The 23,015-nt window shown below is 44.2% G+C and overlaps 2 protein-coding genes across 3 annotated transcripts in view; one reads left to right on the forward strand and one right to left on the reverse strand.

The window, feature by feature from the left end:
- Window positions 1-11,986, reverse strand: part of DLEC1 (DLEC1 cilia and flagella associated protein) — a 48,359-nt gene extending 36,373 nt beyond the window's left edge. For both annotated transcript variants that reach the window (XM_081163464.1, XM_081163463.1), the window contains exons 1-8: window positions 11,896-11,986; window positions 10,722-10,862; window positions 7,407-7,563; window positions 6,380-6,490; window positions 4,798-4,997; window positions 2,859-3,082; window positions 1,298-1,379; window positions 138-225 (exon numbers count right to left, since the gene is read on the reverse strand). In XM_081163464.1, the coding sequence (XP_081019590.1) occupies window positions 138-225; window positions 1,298-1,379; window positions 2,859-3,082; window positions 4,798-4,997; window positions 6,380-6,490; window positions 7,407-7,563; window positions 10,722-10,862; window positions 11,896-11,958 (1,066 nt within the window). In that variant the 5' untranslated portion in view covers window positions 11,959-11,986. The remainder of the gene's footprint in view (window positions 1-137; window positions 226-1,297; window positions 1,380-2,858; window positions 3,083-4,797; window positions 4,998-6,379; window positions 6,491-7,406; window positions 7,564-10,721; window positions 10,863-11,895) is intronic.
- A 3,355-nt stretch (window positions 11,987-15,341) lies between these two features.
- The window catches only part of PLCD1 (phospholipase C delta 1), a 60,852-nt gene continuing 53,178 nt past the window's right edge, over window positions 15,342-23,015 (forward strand). The window contains exon 1 of the mRNA XM_081163608.1: window positions 15,342-15,686. Coding sequence (XP_081019734.1) covers window positions 15,653-15,686 — 34 coding nt within the window. The 5' untranslated portion in view covers window positions 15,342-15,652. The remainder of the gene's footprint in view (window positions 15,687-23,015) is intronic.

Genomic DNA, 23,015 nt, shown 5'->3' on the forward strand with positions numbered 1-23,015 from the left:
ATTTGCAGTTCTCAGGACAAGTGTTTTCCTGTTCTTTCAGGAAATGAAGCAAATTTCTAGCCATCAGGAGGCATTTTAAAAGTGCCAATTTCTGCAGAAAAGCAACCAACAAGTAAACTTGCATCCCTGAACCTCACCCAGCCCAATGGAAAAGGCATCGGTAGCTGGAGGAATTATTCTAAGACACTGAGACGTTGAAGTCATGTTCTGTAACTCTACAGTCATCTGCAAAGAGAGAAAGGTCAAAAAATATGGCAGCATATATACATCCTGTGAGGCATTTCTAGCCTTTGGAAATGATGTTATTATTATTCCAGGCAATAAAATGAATAAATAATAGTAATTGTAACAACCTGCCCCTGAAGGTTTTCCTAAACACGGTGGAACTGGGCATTATTCAATCAACAACGAATCGTTCCCACTATTTCCAGAGTTTGGGCTGTAAGTGATGTTCCTGATATGGTAAAAACGGCATCATCCCCCACACAAGATGCAAAGTATCAGCAGGTGTGGGGTAGCCCAAAGGTTGCAGAAGTACATAGACGCTTTAGAATGTGGGAAAATGATTGCTTGTACATAAGAGCATGTACAGAGTTCTTATTATTGCAGAGTGATTTTACAGCACGAGATATTGCTAAGAGCATGATGAGCACGTGAACACCTCATGCTAGACTAAATGATTGGCTCACGTAGCATAGGACTCTCTTTGTCTGTGGGCAGGGGCAAGGTTGCATTCCTTTTGATTGTTACTTTGTTGAGTACAAGACACAACAAGCGCTGTGCTGGAGGAGAGAGGATGAATTATTTTCACTGGACACAATAAACATTGCACGGCTAAAGCCAAAGCTTTTTCTTCAAGTCATCTTGGTGTGAGACTGATTATTTCGGATGTCGAGCAGGTTCTCGACATTAGAAAGAAAAAGATTAAGGGAGGAAGGACCAAACAACAACGCCATGACTACTAAGTGTGCTCAGTTTCCACTCAATGTTGACTAACGGTTTCTGGGAGGTGGGGGGGGGGGATACCTGGAGGAAAGGGTGAACAGAACAGAGTGGCTGGAATCCCAAACTCCACACTGCAACATTTTGTTGCAGGTTCCACATTTTATGAAATGTTTAATAGAAAATGGAAGCTTATTATTGAGGCTCCAACATACAAGAGTGGGAAGAGTTACATGCAGAGCCTTAAGAGGCAAAGGAAATAACAGAGACTGGGGATTGGGGGAGGGGGAGAGATAGAGAGAATTAGCACTTTTGCAGAGCAAAACTCATGTCCTGAACAGCGAGAAGCTCTTACCTCATAAACCTGCCCAACTTCATAATAAGAAAACACAACAGCCGGTGGGTTTGCTAGAAAGACGGGCACAGACTGGGAGTCGCTGAAATGAAATGAGACAATAAGAAAAACCAGGGACTGATTACAGCCTGCACATAGCAGGTAAGAACAGTGGTGGTGCCGATTCCTTTTCTTTGAGAGGCATGGAGCTGCAAAGTCCTTTCCATCACACCCAGAACAGATACCGGTTCGACAACAGCTGTATTCACTGTCCACGAAGGTGTTAAAAACTACAGCAAACTATCTCCTTAGTTGGTTTGGGGGGGGGTCACCCCTGGTTCTGGTGCAGGTGAAATAAATGCAGACACATGCAACTGTAGAAGCCTGGCTGAAAAGCTTAAAGCCCGCTGCCACTACATGGAGACGGATTAAAGAAAAGAAAATACGAATTGACTCCACCCTGTAGCTTGACCCATTGCAGCTAGGAACTAGTTGGAGTCATAGAACTTAAAAAATAAAAAGTGGAGACTTGCACACACTGGCCAGTTTCAGTTTTGTCCTGAAATATTTGTTTTGGGCTTCTCAGAAGTATGTAAAAGCAAGAAGCTCCAGCCCACAATGGCACCCACTGAGAGGTGTCGGAACTGTGCTCTGGCACACTCCAGCTGACAAGAAGCACTGGCTAAGGCCCTTGACACATGGGCACAGATAAAATTCTACTGTATATACAGTGGTGCCTCGCAAGACGAAATTAATTCGTTCCGCAAGTTTTTTCTTCTTGCGAGTTTTTCGTCTTGCGAAGCACGGTTTCCCATAGGAAGGAATTGAAAATCAATCAATGCGTTCCTATGGAGACCGTCCGGGGACAGAGGGGAAGCGCCGCGCGCCTTCCCCTCTGTCCCCGGACCTGTTTAGAGCAAGGGGCGGTGGGGAGAAGATTGCTTTTCCCTGTTGCCTGCCCCTTAATCTCCGGGGACAGAGGGGAAGGCGCGCGCCTTCCCCTCTGTCCCCTCTTTTGAAGCAAGGGGCGGAGGGGAGAAGATCGCTTTTCCCCGTTGCCGCCCCTTGGTTCAAAAGGGGTCCGGGGACAGTGGGGAAGACGCGCTGCGCTTCCCCGCTATCCCCGGAGCTTGCGGGGCAAGCTTCGTTTTGCGAAGCAAGCCCATAGGGAAATGCGTCTTGTGAAGCAGCTAAGAAAACAAAAAACTCCTTCGTCTAGCGAGTTTTTCGTCTTCCGAGGTGTTCGTCTTGCGGGGTACCACCATAATTGAAGGCAAAGTAAAAGTGAGGCAGGCACACGGGTGTCATTTTCCGCAGTAGGCCTGTGTTGTGCGTCACATTCAGTTTGGCCCTCAACTGCAAACTCAGCCCTCAGAGCAAATGATTTATCCCCCAAGCCTCCACCTGCAACACAACGACGATAACATTACCTGACATTACCCGAACTGTTTAAGAGCTGTAGGGGGAATGAAGACGATGGCTTTGAATGCTTGAAAGGGTGATGTAAATGCTCAGTATAATTATCGCTGTTGGGAATGCTTTGATTTGTTTTTATCTGTTCTGAAAGGAAAAGCAGAGTTACCTTTCCACCGTGGTCCTTTTCTTTCCTGCGATCATTCGCTGCACCTTCTTCTGAGGCAAGATCAAGGACTTGCCGCCACAAAGAGAGTTAGGCGGGAAAAAGCGGGGGTTCTTCAGGAAGTTGTGGCGGTCCTCCAGCCTCTGGAGGTAAGCGCGGTCTTTTTGTCTTTGGGATCGGGACATGTCATTCTTCCAAGCTGATTTTTGCGAGGGACGATCCTTCTTCTGGCAGCAGGCGTGAGGGAAAAGAAAAAACCCGCTTTCAGATACAGGTTTACGATGGATTCGCTCACATTCATTAAGACTGATCATAAACACCCCAAATCACAACATACCGTATTTTTTGCTCTATAAGACTCACTTTTCCCCCTCCTAAAAAGTAAGGGGAAATGTGTGTGCGTCTTATGGAGTGAGTGCAGGCTGCGCAGCTATCCCAGAAGCCAGAACCGCAAGAGGGATTGCTGCTTTCACTGCGCAGCGATCCCTCTTGCTGTTCTGGCTTCTGAGATTCAGAATATTTTTTTTTTATTGTTTTCCTCCTTCAAAAACTAGGTGCGTCTTGTGGTCTGGTGCGTCTTATAGAGTGAAAAATACAATATATGCTGACCTCGTTTTGCAGAGGGAAGCACCGCATTCTCTGTCGGAAAGAGGAAGATCACTACTTTTGCTTTAGACGTTTACACCCAACAGAGCAAGTCTCTGGTGCTCATGAATGCCAAGAAAGACATGGAAATGGAACGGACAGGAAGTTTCTGGTAAAAGCTGTAATCCTACGAGTACTCTTCAATCCATAGAACTGAACGGGACATATTGTGAAGACATGCATAGGATCAAGTTCCAGAGTTTATAGTTGGGGTTGGGTAGGGCTCGAGTTCAGCTGGTTGGCTCTTTAAATCCCAGAACCTCTTCTCCCTGACTGATCACTCCGGTTCTTATAAATCTTATAAACCTATTGCTTTAAACATTCTATGTATATTCCTTTATATGCATCAATTCTACAATCCATTTAATCAGGGACCATTATTATTATTATTAAAAATTGTATACTGCAATGTATCCATATAGATACATATAGACAGTTCACAACCACTTAATATCCCAAATCAAAATGGTTGGAGTTGGTTTTTTTTAAGTAAACAACTGTTTAGATTATATAACTTATACACATATTTATCTAATTAGCAGAACTATGCCCCTTATGGTTACAGAATTTGCTTTTCCTGCTACAAATATCTGTTACACTTGCAATATTAAAAGAAAGAGACCCTTGTCCCACTGGCTACATACCTTTACTTCAGCTACAAAAGCTGAGGCCAGAGAAAATCTTGGCTGTGAGTCCTGGAAGACCTGCTCCTTGCCTTACAGGCCTTTTCCCACCTGGCCTGGGAGGGCGAGGCCAGGACTGACTCCAGCTGCAGAAGCTGAAGCTGCTGAACAGACACTTAGGCTGGGGTACTGTTTTAGGGGGGTTTGTTGCAGGGGGGTTGTTGCAGTTATTGAGATTTTATTAAAATCTTTATTTCAGACCTTATTGTGATTTGTGTGGAAATTGTTTCAGTTTGGTTGTGTACTTTTCGATGTTTAATTTATTGTTCATGATTATTGTAATTATGTAATTTTTTCATGTTGTAAGCCGCCATGAGCACAGTTTCAACTATGGAAAGGCAGCATACAAATAAACTGATGTATACCCAAAATTCAAATAAAACACTGCTCTTTCCTGTTGTTCTGAAACTAGATAGAAAACGGCAGGTGGAAACAGTTTTAAAAGTCAAGGCAAATAAGGAAGAAACAAACAGGATAGAAAGAACTCTGACAGGATGGAAGACTGGGGCTGTTTAAGGAGCCTTTAGTGGTGGGAGGGAGAGAGATACAAAAATGAGGGTGAGGTTTTCAGCTTGTCTACATGTGCAATAAGGCAATGAAACACATACAGATACCTTAGAAAGTGTTTTCTTCAATTTATCCGGAATAGCAGAAGGTGAAGACTCAAACGTAATGCTGGATAATGATACTTCTGGTAAATTTTCCAGAATCTTGTTAACACGCTGGCTTTCCCCAACTCCAGGAGAATTTGGTTTGTCAGAAATATGCTGCTTGAAGCTAAGTATCTCTTGCAAGTAGCCAGGTTCCGAGGAATCTGCAGTTAAAAGGGAAGGTCTGAAAGCACTGAAAAGAGGCAGTGGTCTGGTCAATCTTTTTCTTGCAAATTCCGCTGTGATTTGGAAGACCCTTCCAGGTCATGCCTCTTCATTTTTCACCACAAAGAGGGCTAGCTCAGACTTGTAAAATGTGATTGCTCTCCAAATGGCCAGTTCTGGCTTTCTGTAGGGCAGCCAAGGAATATTGCATAGGAAATACTAAACTAGTACCCATGTACTATTTTGTGACCCTTTTTATTTTTTAATTTTTGCTTCTTTGGGCGGGGAGCTGAGTGCTCCCTTAAAAAACCCGAAAGTTTTAAAAGCAGCCAACACTACATTTGGAGCTTAGATACCTAAAAGGCCATCTCCAGTCATATGTACCTGCCCACAATATTTAGAGAGAGTCTTGATGTGTCAGATAGGGCCTTCTTGGTGGTGGCATCTAAGCCTCAGAACTATCTGTTGCAAACCTGTGTCTTTGTGTCTCTAGGTGGCAGCTGAAAACCATTATATCTAGATGTGCTTGTCAGCATGGTGTTCAGCCTGTTTATTATTACTGCAGCTGTTCGTTCTTGGGCTTTTCATCTTAGCCCACTCACTGTTGTTTTATAATGGTTATTACTTGCCTTGAGGGTCTAAGTTTTGGATAAAAAGGCAGGGAATGCTTTAATTAATAAATAAGGACACAGAGCATGCATTTCCCCCTACCTTTGTCAGCATGCCCCATCAAGCACCTAGAAGGTTAAAAAATGCAAATAAAAATTTGAGCACATTCTTCTTAAGGGGAAAAAAGAGTTTTGAACCTGGCCATTTCTCTCCTCTCTGGCCCAAGAGATCTACCCTGAGTGTAGATAAATATATAGATACGTTCAGATAGATATAGATAGGTTACAGCTAAAGCTTTGCAGCAAGGCGGCCCCACTCAGGGTTGTGGGTTCAAGTGTCACATTGGGCAAAAGAATCTCAGGATCATGAATGGACAGAAGATTCCTGCATTGCAGGTGGTTGGACTACATGACCCTCGTGGTCTCTTCCAACTCTACAATTCTATTATCTTGCTCTCCATCACAGGCATAGAACAGCCTCTCTCCTCAAGGAAATTTGAAAACTCAATGAGCGGAGGTTGAGATTCCTAAGAATTATCAACACCCTCAGCAAACCACAATTCCCAGGATTCTTTGGGCAACAGTAAAACAGCTATAAAATGGTTATAGGTTAATATAATATAACCTGAGAGGGGTAACGCCACACAAGTCACTCTGTGATGCTTGGAGGGAACAGGGAAGTACAAACAGAAATCTCATACAGTGTAGTTATTTCATGTGATTCCTAAATCCTATTCTTGGCAAGCTGTATTAGCCTCGCTTGGAAAGCTTACCTTTAGGTGCTCGGGAAATTATTTCTGGGTCCGTTATATAATCTTCAGGGCAGATTAAGTTATGGTCTTTAAGAAGCTTGCTATCCACACACCATCTGAAGGTAGATCTCACTATGGCATGCACATTTAAAGAGAGGTTAATGTTAGAGAAAAGACAGCAGTCCATCAGACAGTTGTTTATCGTTTACAGTGACCATTTCAATATAACTCACACGAACACACACACACACACAAAAAGGACTATCAATCCAGGAAGCCGTTAATATGTAAATATTCAGAAATGCAGATTGTTCAACACTTAAAATGGTAAAGCTCCCCATATCATTAACTTGAAAATCCCCTTAGCGCTATTTTGGGTCAAATAAGTAGTTTGTAATGCTGCACTCTAAATTTGTCTCAAATCCGTAACTTTGCTGATTAAATTAACCCTTTCCCTGTGAACCAGAAGGAAGATTTTCCTTTTGCCTGTTGACATAAAATAGGAGGCTGCATAATGATTGATTTCATATTCCTATCTTTTTATGCAGTGCAGGACACAAAGTGGCTCACAGCACAAACTAAAACAGACACAACGAAAAACGCAATAAATACAAATATTAAAAAACAAGTAAGCAATCCTATTAAAAATAGCACCGAAAATACTGGAGGTTTTTAAGCAGAGGTTGAACGGCCATCTGTCATGGATGCTCTAGTTGAGATTCCTGCATTTCAGGGGGTTGGACTGGACGACCCCGGTGTCCCTTCCAACTCTATGATTCTAAAAGCACACAACCCCTGACCCTTAGACGTCCCTGCCACAACAGCCAGTTAATGGCCAAAGGCCTGCCAGAGACAAAAAAATGTCTTTGCTTTCTGGAGAATGCAAAGCCAAGAAGGGTCCAGCCTAGCCTCCCAGGGAAGGGATTTCTATAACCGGAAACAGTCACCAAGAAGGCTTTCTCTTGTGCTCTCACCAGAGATGCCTGTGGAGGTGGCAGGACCAAGGCAAAGGCCTCCCCAGAAGATCTCAAACTGTCACTTCCCTCACCTGGTGGCATTTTAATATGAGAGTAGTTCTCTGGAACCTCCATTTGACATAAGTTCACAATCCTTTCTTCTTCCGCTGCGGCTCTGGCCCTTGCCTGGATGATGTGCCTTTCTAGCATGTCTGCTTCCGTCAGCCGGCCATTATATTCCTTGTGGACCTGAAGCGGCAACCAGATAATTGCTGATTTACTAATGTAAAGCAGCCTTCCTCTGCCCAGTGGCACTACAGATGTGTTGGGCTACAGCTCCCGTCAACCTCAGCCAGCACAGCCTGATGGGAACTGTAGTCCAAAATGTTTGGAGAACTGCAGAAGGTGGGCATAAACCTTCAACAGGTTCCCAGAGGCATCTGTAAAGCAATCAAAGCATTTTTAAAAAAATTGGGCTCAATCGTAATTTGCCTTGATGGAGGCAATAGAGGCAAACACCTGTTGTACAAAATTGGTGGCAGTGGGTGGATGGGATGGGAAGAGCTTTGCAATGTTCATGTAAGTCTGCACTAACAGCCAATCTGAAGAAGAAAAGATTACTGAGTGTGTGCATGTGTAGAGGCTTGCTAAGTTATTTCTTCTTCTTTTTTAAATGAGGCTTGTTAAATTATGATCAAAGTGGAAAGAGGGAATCGCAAGACATTACTCTTTCATTACTAGAATTCAGGCCCTTTTCAATCAGGAAACAGACTGAGAGCAAACAGAAATAAGTGCTATGCACCAAACATTTAACCTGTGGGACTTATTGCCACAAGATGATCTCACAGCCACTAGCTTCAACAGCTTTTTAAAAGGGTTAATGGAGGATAGGTCCATGAAAGAACATAATAGCTATAGACTGTGAGGGGAATGAGACTTTGTGCAGACAACTAGACAGTGGCTTTTTCCACCTTCCTTGCTCCACCCTCCAGCCCTAGCAGCCTTCAGAATGGAGTTGCTGCCAAAAGCATTATTACGTGTGTCTTTTGATGAACTGAGGGGAAATTTAAGTCATGGGGGTGAAGTATATGTCTGTGTGTGTGTGTGTGTGTGTGAGAGAGAGAGAGAGAGAGAGAGAGAGTTCCACAGTGTTGCTAGGTTTGTTTTCAGCTGTTAGTTTATTAATGATGTTAATACAGTCGTACCTCTGGTTACAAACTTAATTCATTCCAGAAGTCCGTTCTTAAGCTGAAACCATTCTTATCCTGAGGCACACTTTCGCTAATGGGGCCTCAGCGTGCAATTTCTGTTTGCATCCCAGGGCAAAGTTCGCAACCAGGAGCAGCTACTTCTGGGTTAGTGGAGTTCGTAACCCGAAGCATGCGTAACCAGAGGCGTTTGTAAACAGAGATACCACTGTATTGTTTTTGTGGATTATGAGTGCTGTAACACTTTGTGGATATGACTTTTGTCGTAGCTGCGCTGTTTAGCTTATTTTTTAAGTTGTTTTGTTAATAGTGTTTTATAGAAGGTGGTTGTTTTACTGGCGATTTGTTAATTATTCCGTATGATTTATGCTGTGATGCCCTAGCACATTGTCCTTTATTGTTTGCAGCGGCGTAGTGTGGGTTGTAAGCACCCAGGGCAAGGCAAGTAATTTGTGCCCCCTAACCCGGGGCAAGGCAAGTAATTTGCGCCCCCTAACCCCTAACCTGCCGCCGCTGCCAGCTTCTTCTTGCTGCTGCCTGGTCTGGTGTGGTTCCCTCCCGCACTCAGCGCTGCACTGAGCGGCCGCTGCACTGTCCCTCCCCCAGATAGTCCCTCGCTCTCTCTCCACACCGCACACCTGGCACCCACCCCCTCCACAGTGGGCGGCAACCCAGCGGCTTGGATCGGATTCGCACAGCCAGCACTGCAGTGAGAGAGAATGAGTGAGCCAGGTAGGGGCAGAGAGCTGCGAGTGCGCCCCCCCAGATGTTGCGCCCGGTGCGGCCGGCCCCCCCTGCACCCCCCACGCTATGCCACTGATTGTTTGTAAGCCCCTTCGTGGCATAGAAATTCAATAGATGAAATGAAAGGAATAGACTGAAGCTCCATTTCAAGAGGCAGTGAGTGCCCTTTGCTGATGACAACATGCTCAGAGCAAACTCAAATATGTACAATTTCCAACCCTGGCATATGAGTTTCCTTCCAAGGTACTGAGTTTTTGCTGCCAGCTAAAGATCCATTCTGCCACCATAGCTCAGTGGCAAAGCATCTTTGCTTGCAGAATTCACTGGTTCCATTCCCCGCATCTCCAGCTAGGGCTGGGAAAGAGCCTTGCTTTGTGGCTGAGTGAGGCTTTTGTTTATCACTTTTATATCCAGCCTTTCTTCCAAGGAGTTCCAGTCAGAATACATGATTCCCCTCCATTTTATCTTCACAAGATAAGGTAGGTCAGGTGTGATGAAAGTAATAAATTATATATATATATATATATATATATTTGCTTTCGTAGATTTTCACGGGTACAGATATATATATATATATATATATATATATATATAGTGGCGATGAGTTAAACCACAGAGCCTAGGACTTGCCAATCAGAAGGTCGGCGGTTCGAATCCCCGTGACGGGGTGAGCTCCTGTTGCTCAGTCCCTGCTCCTGCCAACCTAGCAGTTCGAAAGCACGTCAAAGTGCAAGTAGATAAATAGGTACCGCTCCGGTGAGAAGGTAAACGGCGTTTCCATGAGATAATCTGGTTCAGCAGAAGCGACTTAGTCATGCTGGCCACATGACCCGGAAGCTATACGCTGGCTCCCTCGGCCAATAAAGCGAGATGAGCGTCGCAACCCCAGAGTCGGTCACGAATGGACCTAATGGTCAGGGGCCCCTTTACCTTTACAGTGGTGCCCCGCAAGACGAAATTAATTCGTTCCGCAAGTTTTGTCGTCTAACGAATTTTTCGTCTTGCGAATCACGAAATCCCATAGGAATGCATTGAAAATCAATTAATGCGTTCCTATGGTCAAAAAAAGTCCAAACAAAGCCAAATTTGGTACAACAACAGTTTATTAACTGCTCTTTAAAGTCACACATACTGTAAAGAGCAGTTCAAAAATTGAAGGGAAAATAAATTAACTTTATAAACAAAACATGTCTTTGTTTTTAGACAAAGGAAACAAAGCCGCGAGACGTTTTCGTCTTGCGAAGCAAGCCCATAGGGAAATTTCGTCTTGCGAGGCAAATCGAAAACGGAAAAACCTTTCGTCTAGCGAGTTTTTTGTCTTGCGAGGCATTCGTCTTGCGAGGTACCACTGTATATATTTCTTTGAGATACTTCCATTTTGAACAGGCACAAAACAACCCATTTTCCTGGTTCAAATCATAGCAGCGAGTCTACAGGACTGAATGGAGAGATTACCTTTTGCAACTCTTTCACAAACTGCTCATGGTGGGAATTGTCTCCACCACGAGATTTGATCATATTTTCGACTGTGTTCGCTGATATGAACTCTGAAGTATACATCTGCTTAAAGACACTTGCCAGCAGATGGGAAATGTCCTACAGAGAAAGAAAATGAAGATTTTTTTTTAAAGCTTTGGAGACTGGATGTGATTTTGAGAATATCTCAGAAGGGTCCCAGAGTGAGGAGGACTAGGCATTTCAATAAAATGTAATAAAAATGGGAAAATAATTACTAAAGACTTTATCTCATCACCATAATATCAGCTGACTCAGAAGAGGTTAACCCAAAGGCCAAACAATACCACAGTCTGCAATGATAACCTTGATAAACGGGATGTATAGCAAACTTCCATTAAAAGTTGAGATTCAGCTAAAAACAACTGTTTGGAGGGTCAATGCGGAATTTAAAAATTGCTGGATGGAATGAAAAAGTTTATTTAGGTACAGTATATGTTTAAACCATTTTATTTTATTTTATTTTTAAATCCAAAGCAGTGCACAAAATTTAAAAAAACAACATGCAATACATAAAACAACATAAAGCTCCGTATCAAAATCTGCTGCAAACAAAACAGCTCCCAAAGCACTCTGCTCACACTGTTTACTCTGGAAAGCAGGTGTCAGTAATGATTTTCAGATTGAATACATCTTGATTTACACAAGGCTTTTCACCTGCAAATACACCAGAATAAAAAAGCGCAAGGGATAACCCTTCCCCGCCCTCAAAATTAAATCTCGGGTGTGTTGCGGAAGGAAAGGCACTCTGCACGCGCTCAGAGGAGTCAGAATCGCATGCGAAGCTCCCTCCAAAAACCAAACATCAGCGGCGCTGTGGGTGAGAGCGAGAAAGAAAGGCGCTCTGCACATGCTCAGAGAAGCCTCTGCACACCTTTCCCCCCCATGCGAGCGCAGTTGAAACTTCCTCCCCGCCCTCAAAAAACCCAAACTCCTCAAATATGAGAAAGAAGGGCTCTCTGCACGTGCCCAGAGAAGCTCTAGCCTATGACGCGCGGGTTTTGTCGAAGGGGCTCGGAAGGGACCCCCGAGGGTCATCCAGCCGAGCCCCTCTGCAAGGCGGAAACTTCTGACCCAACGAGGGGTCTCGAACCCGCGACCCCGGGAGGCTCACCTGAGTCAGCTCCGAGGCCGGCCTGTGCCTGCCCATGGAGGGCTCGGGGCTCTGGCGAGCCATGGCGCCTCCTGGCGAAGCTTCTCCCCGTTGCTAAGGGCCCGCTTCCCTCGGCCCTTAGCAACGGCGGCTTCCGGCCTCACTTCCGCCTCTGCCTCCTCCCCCTCCCACCCAGAGAGGGGCGTGGCCGAGCAGGCTCCCCAACGTTCTCTCCCGGAGTCATCGTTTGTTCCTCTGCAGCGGGAATGCCTCTGAACATGGGCAGAGTGCCTTTCGTCTCCCCGCTGCACCGCCCTCCGCGGTTTTATCTTAAACGGTTCAGCCCAGCGCTTTGCAATGAGTACTCAGCCCGGATCTGATCTAGGGGGCTTCGTCCCCTAGGTGAATGTGCACGGGGCTGTGCGCTTCTTTTTTCCATTTTTAGGCTGAGGAGCAGAGGGTGGGTGGCGAGAAGGGAAAGAATTAGCCGCCCCTATGAGCCTTTCAGTGCACACAAGGAGGATATATAGTCCCTGAGGGTCGTCTAGTCCAACCCTTGCAACACAAGAATATCAACACACCTTTTGTAATCCTCATAGAACTCTAGCCCAATGGTTGCCATTAATTGGACTCTGAATTGATTTTAGAATGAATTGATTTTAGAATGTATTTCAATTAAATGATTATGATTCTATGTAAACTGTTATTTTTACTGTTAAAATAAAAAAATTCCTTCCAGTAGCACCTTAAAGACCAACTAAGTTAGTTCTTGGTTTGAGCTTTCGTGTGCATGCACACTTCTTCAGATACAATCTGTGTATCTGAAGAAGTGTGCATGCACACGAAAGCTCATACCAAGAACTAACTTAGTTGGTCTTTAAGGTGCTACTGGAAGGAATTTTTTTTATTTTTACTGTTGTTAGCTGCTCTGAGGCCAGTTTCAGCTGGGGAGGGCGGGATATAAATAATAATATTAATAATTATTATTATTGTTAACACTCAGTCCCACATTCAGTTCGAAACCATACCAGACCTTGCTTAGCTTTGCAAATGTGGTAGCAGTTATATGTATCGGTATATGTGTGTGTGTGTGTGTGAAATTTCATAAAATATATATACCACTTGATTGTAGGAAAAAACCCTCAGAGATCATGCCCTTTGTTTATTTTGATTTAATTTTAAATGCAAGTGCAAGGTCCTCAATCCAAAACAAATCTGGTCTCTGTGCCTACTACTCTGAGCTGTTAAATGCCAGTTCCATCACTGAAATTATCCACAGAAGCTTCTTTGGTTGTATCCTAAGTTGGCATAGCTGATGTGACGGTCAACACAAAACTGAACTTTCAATGTCAGCCGCCCGGTCTTGTGGCATGCTCTCCCGATGGAAATCCAGTAGGCGTTTTTGTATTAATTTTTAAGTGTTTTTTTAAAAAAACAAAAACAAAAGAATAGCAACAAATGTTTGCTGGAAACCTTTCTGTGCCACCAGTTTATGCAGACAATTAAAGAAAAGAAAAATCTGTTATGGTTGGCAGTGATCTGTAGCTTGTATTGTATGCACACATTGTACATTGCTTTGATATGTTTTAGGAAACAGCGGCATGCATTTTTAAAAAAATAAACAGTGCAATTGCAACATGGGCTGCCACTGCAATTCAGGGGTTGGCAAACTTTTTCAGCACTGTCCCTCAGATCTTGCGGGGGGCCAGACAATAATTTTTTTTTGGGGGGGGGGCGAATGAACGAATTCCTATGCCCCGCAAATAACCCAGAGATGTATTTTAAATAAAAGGGCACATTCTACTCATGTAAAAACATGCTGATTCCCAGACCCGTGGGCCGGATTGAGAAGGCGATTGGGCCGGATCCGGCCCTGGGGCCTTAGTTTGCCTACCCATGCAATAAAGCGTTGCTCATCACTCAGCAGTTGTGCAGCTGGAAATTCATGCCTCCACCTCCTCAGTTCCCTGTTGTTGCACATAGTGTTGCAGAGAATAAGATACTTGGGACCTTAGCATCCGATTCCCTTTGTTTGAGTCTGCTAGGACTTTACACTATCCAGCCAGTTATTTGGTTGTGGGCTTAATATAACAACAACCTTGCAATTTTACTTTTGAAAAGCAATCGGTCCTGATTAATGCACAGACGCACCCACTAAACTGCTTTTAAATCATCCGTTCCATTGGTCCAATAAAACCCAAGGGAGCACATTGTTCCGTCATCTCAAAGGAATGTCACTGTTCAGGATCCTGGGGGGAATTCCTCCCCAGAAGATGTTCCCTGCTGGGTGAACTTCCACACACCCTTCAAGAACAAGATTGTCAACATTTCTCTAATTGCAAAGAAAACTCTTAAATGTTGCAATTTTTCACTGGCTTTCTCTGCACAAAGAGGAAAGCAAGGAGGGCGATGGAACCCGGGGAGGGAGCTAGCATAATGGCTTTGATGGATGGGTTGTGACATTATCCTATTCTGCCAACCTTTGGAATGTGGCTTGCCTTCTCAAATTCCCACCCTCTCTTCCATTGCAAATCTCCAAAATTACAAAGCTGAGATCAGGATTATTTTTGTGTCCTTGTTTAGACACCCTCAAATCTTTGAAGTTTCAAGTCTCTAATCTGAGTGTGTTTCATGTCTATTTCTGAAGCTCTGGGGTTTTTTTCTGGCAAGGCTCCTACATTTTTCTCAGCTGCATGGCATAAATCTGCTTGCTGGTCGTTTTTCTTTTTACCAGCTTGAAGATACAGTGAGTGAGAGATGTTGTACCTCTTTAGTAATTAAGAACTAAGACAGCATTGATTTCAAGTCTGGTCTGGTAGGACTCAGCTGGAAATAGCACCCCGTGTCAAACTATCTGAAGAGCAATTGTAATCAACATATTACGCAAGTAGGACTACAAGTTTTGCAAGTTTTGTAAGGAGAAATATATGAAACGATACAAAGTAGATAAAGAATAGAGATATCAGTTATGAGATTTAAATTTAATAGGGAAAGTAAGAAATGTATACTAAGATCTTAGATTGGAAAATTTCCAGACAGGATTGATGTAAAAAAATTGTATAAGATGTAAAAGTACATTTCATTACTGTTGAAAATGGTATGTTAAAAAACTAATAAAAATTTACATACATAAAAAAAGGAAATAGCACCCCGTGTTTTTCATAGGGAAGGGCGATCGACTATAGAACATTTTGGAACTGCTGGCCTGTCTAGAAAAGCAAGCGAGATAGCAATTCTGTTTCTGTTTTTAGAGATTTCCACACATGCATATAGTTTGGGACTCTCCCCCCCACCCTCTCAGTTTGGGAACATTGCCCTTTGACCCTCTTCTCTACTGTCTCGCTCCTTTTTGTCCCTCCCCGCCCCATGGCCTTTAAATATCCCTGTCAATGCCAAAAGGCCCAACTAGCAGAGACTTTCATTCCAGCTGCCAAATGACAGGGTTGTGATGAGCAATTGGGCGGAGGCCCGGTTTGCTTTCCCCTGCACAGCTGCCAGCAGAGACGTCAGTATCAGAGGAGGGCCTTCTTTGCCTGAAAAAGAGAGACACGCTGCTGTGGCCTGGACTCCTCCTTCGGAGAACCCTTCTCTGCGCTCCAAGAAACCTATGGTGCTGCAAAAAGAGCGAGTCACTGGACAGAAGAGACGAGGAGCCAAGGCTGTGCCTGGATTGCAGAATTATTTGCAGGAACCGGTCCGCTCGGCTCGCTTCCAACATCTGGGCAACCACATCTGCCGCAGCTGCAGAAGTGCCTTTTCCGGTGGGCTTTCCTAGAGAATGGAGCACAACGGCAGCCCCTTGGCCTCTAATGGTGAGTCGAGACTTGCAGTGATTTATGGCAGGCGTGCGTATGGTTGAACGCTGCTGAGAAATGCTCCCTTGCCTCTGGCTTCAGGGTGCACAAAGTCCCCATGCGCAGCCACGCTGAATTTTTGAGTCGGCCATTGCTAGTGCGGCATGCTCCAGATGTTTCGGACTGTCCACAACCAGCATGGCCGTTGTGGTCCAAAACACTTTTGAGGGCACCAGGTTGGCAAAGGCAGATCTGGGCGATGTGTTGCCCAGGCATCGCGCCACTTATTGATCAGTGTTTTTGCTGCGGGAAGAAAAATAGTTCATCCCAGCAGAATATTTTATTTGTTCCCGTTTGTGGCTCCGCTTTGGAGAAACGTTTATTTAAGGATAGTAAAAGAGACCGCTCCAATTGAACCTCTTCTAAACCAGCAACTTTTTAATTGCATTTTTGGCAAAGAAAAAGTAATTCTTTGTTACGGTATTGAAATACCATCTGATATTTCGTGAAGCTAGATTGCAATTTGGTACACTGGCTCTCTGCCGTTCTTTTAGTCCACAACTCTGTATAACCTCTTTCACAGGGGAAGTGTTTTTATTCTTTGTGTACTCAACAGTATCTTGGCGTGTAATGAATGGAGACCTAAAATTAGCACTAATACAGGGTCATTGTATCTGTTTCACCGAAACCTGGGAACTGTTTGGGATTTGGACCATCGCAACTTTGCAAATGTTGGTTAATTGCTATACCTTTTTTTTTTAAAAAAAAGCAACTAATTGGAGAGTACAATTTCTGGGATAACACAATCAAAGCATGATTTACAAAGCCAACTCTGAAAATGTGTTTTATGGATTGTAGGCAAATCTGTATTTATTTGGAATGTGTAAGAACAGCTCAATCGGTAGACCACGAGACTCTTAATCTCAGGGTTGTGAGTTCGAGTCTCACATTAGACAAAAGATTCCTGCATTGCAGGGGGTTGGACTAGATGACCTTTGTGGTCCCTTCACACGCTACAATTCTGTGTTTCTATATGAAGTTGTCTTTTGTGGTCCTGCCTCCCCAGACACTGGTGGATGAATGTGGGACCTTTTGCATGCAGAGCAGATGTTCTGGCACTGAGCTACAGCCCTCAGTGCTGAAGTGAAGTTTTTTATTTTGTGTTTTCAAAGTTTTGACTGGCAATGGCACCAGTTGACAGCCAGGATTGGTCATACTCAGAGCAGGCTGAGCCCAAGGCGTAGAAAAGGCTTCTTTTTAAGATTTGTTAATCACCATACTTGCTCTTGTTTTTCACTTAAGGTAAATTACTTTTGTTGTTACACCGCACGCTATTATGTCATCATCGTGCATGGTATTTTACAAAATACAAGAAAACAGGTTTCTTCCTTGAGGGCTCGGCAGTCTGAAATTCAGTAGAAGGAGGTGGGTAAAACACCTCCACTCAAGGCCAGTTCTTTGCAATTTTGTGCCAAAGCTCCAGAGTCATCCGTCCTCCACACAAAAACAATTGATGAAAACGAGTTAAGCCCAATGAAGACTAAATTAAAACTCTGCTATCTGGGAGCTCTGTGACTGGCTGCCTGCCTCAGTGCCATATTGACCAGAAGTACAGTCTAAAATTAGAATGGGGACACTAAATATTTGTGTAGCATTCCACCCCTGCACTCTACGGCCTTTGCAAACACCAGCTTAAGCGATCCTTAAAACATTTCTGTAAGGTAGGCTTGTATAAGGTAGGCAGTCCTGTTTAGGGAAGTTTAAATATTTGATGTTTTATTGCTTTATTATTATTAATATTCTGTTGGGAGCTGCCCAGAGTGAGTGGGGAAACCCAGCCAGATGGGCTGGGTAATAATAATAATAATAATAATAATAATAATAATAATAATAATAATAATAATAGAAGACTCCATTTTGCAACTGTGTTGTCTGAGGTTGGCAAAGTGGGGCTTCTCTGAAACCACCTGGGGAGTTTATGGGTGGTAGGATTTGAACTGGGGTCTTCTCCTGCCTCATATTCTCAGTCATTCTCCTAGCTCTCATAATGGTCCGGTACTACTGGGAAGTAAGTCCCATTTAGTTCCATGGGACTTACTCCCAGGGAAGCATGCATAGGATTGCAGCCTTAGTCTAATTATTCCTGCCTGCTGAATATATGAGGATGTAGTTATAAGTACAGTGGTACCTCGGGTTAAGTACTTAATTCGTTCCAGAGGTCCGTTCTTAACCTGAAACTGTTCTTAACCTGAAGCACCACTTTAGCTAATGGGGCCTCCTCCTGCCACCGCGCCGCCCGAGCACGATTTCTGTTCTCATCCTGAAGCAAAGTTCTTAACCTGAAGCACTATTTCTGGGTTAGCGGAATCTGTAACCTGAAGCGTATGTAACCTGAAGTGTATGTAACCCGAGGTACCACTGTATGTAAAGAATTTGTACTGAAGGATTGAAAAGAAGTGATAGAAAATACACGCACCACCAAGCACATTATCAGATTCTTTCAACACACGAATGGAGGAGTGTTAGGTTGTTTCATTCTTAAATAGTTGCAAAAATGGAATTTGCTGTGTGTGGATTCTGCGGCTCTGAGTGAAATGATTCCCCCCCCCCCCAAGTTTCATACTGTGTAATAGCTGAAAAGGGACAGGGGCAGGAGGTTAAGTAAATAGATAAAGGGATATCTTTCATTGGGACAACCCACGCAGGCTTCCAGATTCTGCAGAACTGTATGTCAAGCAACATCACTGCTAGAGACCTGTGAAGCTTGCAGGCCTCTCTCTCCCACACCAACACAGGCTGGTCCAATAAAAACTATCGTTATATATGCGTATGGTTTTTCAGCAGCGTGGAGATACGATCTTACAGCCGGAACCACTGAAGATGAAACTGTTCCGAAAATGAAGGTGTGTCTCCCCACCAACTTCCTTTCAATGTTTCCACTTCCTCCAGAGAGAGAGAGTAAAATAAGTTTGTTGCTTCTTTGAGAGTCCAGAAGGATGTCATAAGCAAATAAAAACAAACACACCCTTTAAAACCATCTAGAATAGACAATGCTGACCTTGATGGAGCAATCAATGGTTTGATTCAGTAAACGTCATCTTCCTATGTTCCCAATTATGTACGCTTAAATCAATAAGTGCATACCGGTAGTTTGTAATTAAATAATTGATTTTTTAATTTTTTTATTAAGGATCACTTGGTTGTTGTTTTTAAATGACTTCCTCAGTGAACTAGACTTCCCCCAGCTGCAGCAACGGTGACGCTCCCACTGATATGGAAAGAACATCGCAGGATGCACACACACAAAAAGCACAACACCCCCAATAGTGTGGAAACTCTGATGCAATTCCGCTTTTAGCTGGGATCATTAGAAGAATATAATTAGTAGGAGTCACTAATATTACCTTGTGTACACACATTTTAGGGTTGTTCTGAAGTGTTCCATACCTGCTCAAATTAAGGTTACCAGATTTTTTAAAATGAATCCAGGGACACGTTCATCTCAGCTACCTGCCAATCTCCCATTCCCACCACCCTTCTGAGTAATACCCCTCCCCACCTTCTCACTATATAGAAGGATCTGGCAACTTCTGTTTCAGTGTATCTGAAGAAGTGTGCATGCACACGAAAGCTCATACCAAGAACTAACTTAGTTGGTCTTTAAGGTGCTACTGGAAGGAATTTTTTTATTTTGAATAAATAAATAAATACATGTTCGGGACGTTGATGCTGCAGCGATGGCGGTGGCAGAGGGGCGGCCGCCACTTTGACCTCAACCACCACGTTTCCCCTTCCTCCGAGGCTTCTATCTCCTTTCTCCATGAGCCTGGGCAGCCCCTGAGGTGTTGGTTCTTTGGTGGTGGTGGTGGTGGGGAAGCGGTGTGTGGTGGGTCAGGCATGGAAAGTGGAGAAGGAGGACTGGGTGGCAGCAGCAAGGCTCGGGCAGTGCAATGCCTCCCTTCCCATCGGATCGGAGCAGCTCCAATCCCATTCCTACTTGGTGCAAGCAGGAGAGGGCGGGGATCCCTCATCTGGGAAGGGAGGCTCCCCGTTGCCTAACTGAGAGATCCCTGCCCCCTCCTGCTTGCACACAAGCTCTGACAGGCAGCTTGAAGGCTCCCTTCACAGCTGAGAGATCCCTGCCCCGCTCCTGCTTGCACGCAAGTAGGAGTTGGGAGGCTGCTCCGATAGGCAGCATGAAGCCTCCCTTCACAGTTTAGTTGCTGGAGTCAGGGAAGGTGGAGGCAGCCCGGAAGCTTCACCACCATCATATGGGGACTTCCAAGCAGCTCCTGAAGCCAGCCAGAGCCAACTGCTCCAGGCTGCTGAGACTGCCGCTGCTGCCTTTCCCGGGGACATTAGATGAAATATGGGGACATTTCGGGGATGAAATTTGTCCAGGGACCTAATCGCAAATCCGGGGACTGTCCCTGGGAAACAGGGACGTCTGGGAACTTAGCTCAAATAGGATTTGCAGGTGTTGAAACAATGCCAAAAACCTGCACAGCCTTTTTATCGAAAAGCAGTAGCTAGATTGTACGTATTCAGAAGGACGTTTGACCTCATAAACTGCCTTGTTATGGCTGCTAGAAATACGCTGGTTTCGGCCTTCGTAGTGAGTTGTTTTATCAGTTTTAGCTGCCTTGGACTTGCTGATTATTTTGTCTTTTACTGCTTGAGCACCATTTGGTGGAAAGGTTGCATGAAAATTTAAACCAACAAACAAGATAGGCAACCATGTCGCCTTCACACCCCCTTCAATATTTAGAATAGTAGTCTGGCTATCAGTCTAACCTCCAAACAAATTCAAAGGCTACAGTCTTTATTCAGTTGTTGGTTAGTCGTTTAGTCCGACTCTTTGTGACCCCCTGGACCACAGCACACCAGGTACTCCTGTCTTCCACTGCTTCCCGCAGTTTGGTCAAACTCATGTTTGTAGCTTCGAGAACACTGTCCCACCATCTCGTCCTCTGTCGCCCCCTTCTCCTTGTGCCCTCCATCTTTCCCAGCATCAGGGTCTTTTCCAGGGAGTCTTCTCTTCTCATGAGGTGGCCAAAGTATTGGAGCCTCAGCTTCAGGTGATGTCTCTGCTTTTTAAGATGCTGTCTAGGTTTGTCATTTATTCAGTTACCCAGGAGTAAAGCCCCATCAAAATTAATGGGACTTACTTCTGAGTAGACATACCTGCAATGGCTCTATGGGAGCCAACTTGCACTTCATGTTGTACATGTTATTGAAAACACACAATTAGGACTTTGCATTTATTTGGTAAGAAAGGGGGGGGGAGCCAACCACGTGGGGGGGGGGATGTAATGTTTGTGTGCCAAATCCGGATCCGGGCTGTGCTGCAAAAAGAGGTGGGGGCAGTTGTTAAAACTTGTTTTCCTGCCCTGCCCCCCTGAATTTCGCACTCAACCCTGACAAAATTCCTGTTTGCCCATCAACATACTACCAGCCAATTTCACCTTTGAGCAGAAAGCGCAGGATGGGGTGGGTTATTTCTGGCAGGAAAACGGCACGAGGGAAAGGGTTAAACCCACATCACGGTCCCGATCCGGATCAGGCGTCTTTCCCTCCCTCCCTGGGCTACTTTGTGTTAAGGATTGCGTCCCGGTCGCTTTTATTATTATCATTATTGTTATGTACCGAGTTGAATAGGATCCAAACTGCAGCAGTCTGATTGGTCCTAGAACAATAGGATCCAAATTGCAGCAGTCTGATTGGTCCTAGAACAATGCAGCAGTATGATTGGTTGGCAGGAACCACCCAGTCATGCTCCAGATATAAGTGAATCCACAACCTGATTGGCTTACAGTAGAATTCCAAAATTAGCCAATCATGTGCAGCCCATTGTGTAAATAATGTATATAAAGCAGATACTTTGAGGGGACATTCATTCATTCCTCCTCACCACTATGAGCTGAATAAAGAGCATGAAATCACTTTGCGACTCTGAGTATATTTCAATTATTTAAGTGGCACAGCTATTAACACAACACACAGTTTGGTCCCATTTCTCTTTCCAAAACGCACTCTGGACTGCAATGTAGAAACTGCACTTTTAGGCCCAAACAAAGTTTAATCCCGATTTGCGGGGACACAGAGGGATTTCCTCCTGAGTCAACAGCCTTAGGAGTTTGCAAACACGCAAGGGTACAAAAACCCAAGGTGCGCCTCTGCTGCGAGGACGCATCGCTCCTGTTTTCCGTGCTGCAGCTTTTGGCGCAATTCATTTTTCACTGCCACTGAACTTGAATTTCTTTTATGATCTCTGAAGCGGGGATTTTTAGGCCGACATGGCTTGACTCAGCCTCCTCCTGATTTCATAGTCTCTCTCCTCCTCCCCTTCCCCGTCTCCAAGAGTTCAGATTCTTTGTTTTCATCGGAAAGTGGCGTTTCCCCCCTTAGGTCAGGGCGGCGACCTCGGAGGAAACAAGCTTGCTCTGAGCAGCCTCATATGGAAACACTGACTTAGCTGGGAAAAGCTTTGAAAATCTGCGAGCCAGAAACTTTCCAGGCATGAGAGGAAGAGAGAGAGGGATACCCGGGCGGAAGTTTAGGGGGAGCAGGAAGGGGGGGGGAAATAACTATGAAGAGGAATTGAAGAGTATATGGGCGAATTTGCAACTCTCTCATTTTTCTGGTTCCCATTTTTTCAGCCATTAAATTCAGTACTCCACAATGCTTTGCACTTTTTTGTACTTGTGAAAATCCATCAACATCAAAGTGCACATTTCTTCTAATGCACACATCTTCACGTGCGATTGTGCCCAGCTGACACATTTGTGTAAAGCAGTCTTTTCCCCTAATATTTCTAACATTTCTTCTGGATGTGGTTTTTCAGCAATCTATGAATTTGGAGGCATCAAATTTATCATCATTTTAAATTTGTATACTGTCTTTCTATCTTACAATACTCAAGCTGAAGAAACAAAAAATGTGCCTCTTATAACAATCTAATGCAATACAAAAATGTGATAATAAAACATAACTTTAAAATAGGCAACCTACATCAAAAAGTAACATTCAACAATCATTAGAATATTACTAAATAATAATAACATTTATGATCTCTTTGCAAATGTGCTAGCAGTTTTGTTGCCGCACCACTAGGAGGACGTACTTAGAGCCATAGCACTTATTTCATGGGAAGCGAGAATGCCTTGATAAGTTGTTGCGCAACAGCGGTTGTATTTTTCTTTGTTTGTTATTTGTTGCAGTTATATCCAATTAATCACAACACGGGTCAGACTCTCCCAATTAAAATCCAGGCAGCATTTAATCCTGGTAACTATCAATAAGCAATCTGCCTGGGGTTTTAAAAGCCACTCAAGGTTGCTTCCCAAA

Source organism: Podarcis bocagei (genome assembly GCF_964188305.1).
Source record: "Podarcis bocagei genome assembly, chromosome: 12".
Taxonomy (NCBI): Eukaryota; Metazoa; Chordata; class Lepidosauria; order Squamata; family Lacertidae; genus Podarcis; species Podarcis bocagei.